At 47.1% G+C, this 2,137-nt stretch overlaps 1 protein-coding gene across 2 annotated transcripts in view; it reads left to right on the forward strand.

Annotated features, from left to right (window-relative positions):
- The first annotated feature begins 532 nt into the window (after nt 1-532).
- The window catches only part of jmy (junction mediating and regulatory protein, p53 cofactor), a 27,825-nt gene continuing 26,220 nt past the window's right edge, over nt 533-2,137 (forward strand). For both annotated transcript variants that reach the window (XM_032540401.1, XM_032540400.1), the window contains exon 1: nt 533-1,950. In XM_032540401.1, the coding sequence (XP_032396292.1) occupies nt 1,072-1,950 (879 nt within the window). In that variant the 5' untranslated portion in view covers nt 533-1,071. The remainder of the gene's footprint in view (nt 1,951-2,137) is intronic.

Below are 2,137 nucleotides of genomic sequence, written 5' to 3' on the forward strand. Positions count from 1 at the left end.
ATAAGATTACAGGGGGGTCCTGTGTGCCAATAATTCAATAATATAACACACATTATTCTGAAATGGATCATTCTGTGTAATGAGGACTTTTACTTTTTGTATTGTAGGTATATTAAGATCTGAGTGCTTCTTTTTGCACATCTCACTTATAATTTATTTTTCTTTATTCATCATTCTCATTTTCTATTTCAGAACTGTTCATAATATTCATACTGTTCATACTGTTCATATTGTAATATAATAACTATAATAATACTATTTATCCCAGTATCCTTTGCACTATGCTCCACATTTAAATATTTTTTATTGAACTCTTCATTGCACTCATGCCTCTATATTGTTTCTGTTTAGAATATGTATATATTGTGTATATATTAGTGTGTATATTTTTGTTTTGGTTGTTTTTGTATGTGTCAGCACATTGTGTGCAACGATGCTCCAAAGAAAAAATCCTCGTATGTGTCCTCATACCTGGCAAATAAAGCGGATTCTGATTCTGTCTCTGGTATGTACGGGTCTCCTCATGGAACGTGAACGCAACGCCGTGTATGTGTGTGGGGGGTGCACCACTTAAATCCCTCCCCGGATTTGACAACACGCACCTTGACTGCTTGTAAACAGAAGCTCACACGTGACGCTGAGAGCCCGATTGTCTGCGAGCGGACAAAGAGCGACACAGTCAGCGCGAGCATCGGGTGCAGGTAAACGAGCAGGTGTCATGACAACCGACGTTATCAAGCAGACTTTCGTCCGTCGTTTGCGCTGCTGTGTCCGAGCGAGTCTGGCCGCTTGAACTTCTTCATGTCTGGATCCCAAATCCGAGTGTGTGGAGGGATACCGACGTTAGCTGCGTTTTCTTCAGCTCGCACGCAGCTGGCAGCGGGTAAACAAAGCTGGACAGCCTTTGTTTCACCTCCTAATTTAGCTAGTCGGTTCATTCGCTTCAACTGCGCCAAATCTTACTTTTCTAGCTAACGTTAGCTAACCGTAGCTAGCAGTAGCTTCGCCATCCGATTTTTTTCCCTTTTTAGCTAACGGTAATCTTGTCTTTTTTTTCACTGGCTGGATGAGATGTCATTCACGATGGAGGATAACTTGGAGTCCGAGTGGGTGTCCGTCCGACCCAGGGTCTTCGACGAAAAAGAGAGGCATAAATTTGTCTTTATCGTGGCCTGGAATGAAATCGAGGGGAAGTTCGCCATAACCTGCCACAACAGAACCGTGCAGAGACGGACTACTTTTCTTCTGGACCCGCTCGTTGACGGTGCCCCCGCTTGCACTATGCTTCTTTCCCCCGGTGCTTCCGTGGCCGAGAAACACACAAAAAGTAAGAAAGATGAAGTCTGCCAAGCGGGTAAAGTTAGACCACTCTCTGTTCCTAAAGGGAGGCCCACAACTAAGGCTGTTGTTGCGGACACAAATGCTTTAAAACACGGTGGTGAAAAAACATCTGAGTGTGTCAGTCCCACATTAGGGTCCTGGGATATTGTGACACCGAAAGTAATGGAAATCGAGATCCTGGACCCAGTGGATGTCCAGGTCTCTGCGGAGGATTCTGACCCAGGAGACTGCTACGGTGACAGCAGTGGTCGTGAGGACTTCAGCTGGGCCGGGGTGTTCTCCTTCCAGGACCTAAAGGCAGCCCACCTCCAGCTGTGCGCCGTCAACTCGGACTTGGAGCCATGTTTACCCTCCTTCCCCGAGGAGCAGTCCGGCGTGTGGTCGGTGCTTTTCGGTGCCTCGGGGGTGTCGCAGCGGGAGACGGACGCGCTGTGCTACCAGCTGCAGGTGTACCTGGGTCATGCCCTGGACACCTGCGGCTGGAAGATCCTCTCAGAGGTGCTTTTCTCCGAGAGCGAGGACACGGACGAGTACTACGAGAGCCTGAGTGAGCTGAGGCAGAAAGGCTATAAAGATGCTCTGGAGAGGGCCAAGAGGCGCATGCAAGAGGTGAATTAACTTATGCTCTCATGTTGTTTGAATAAGATGTATGTGTGATATGAATCTGTTGGTACTTGAGCCAGCCCTATATTACTTGTGAAGGCTTTTTTTTAGGACAACCGCAGAAAGCATGTAGTTTTTGGAGCATTATTGTGCCTCATGGCCTGCTAATACTCCTCTTCCTTTGTCTCCCCCC

Source organism: Etheostoma spectabile, chromosome 16 (genome assembly GCF_008692095.1).
Source record: "Etheostoma spectabile isolate EspeVRDwgs_2016 chromosome 16, UIUC_Espe_1.0, whole genome shotgun sequence".
Lineage (NCBI taxonomy): Eukaryota > Metazoa > Chordata > Actinopteri > Perciformes > Percidae > Etheostoma > Etheostoma spectabile.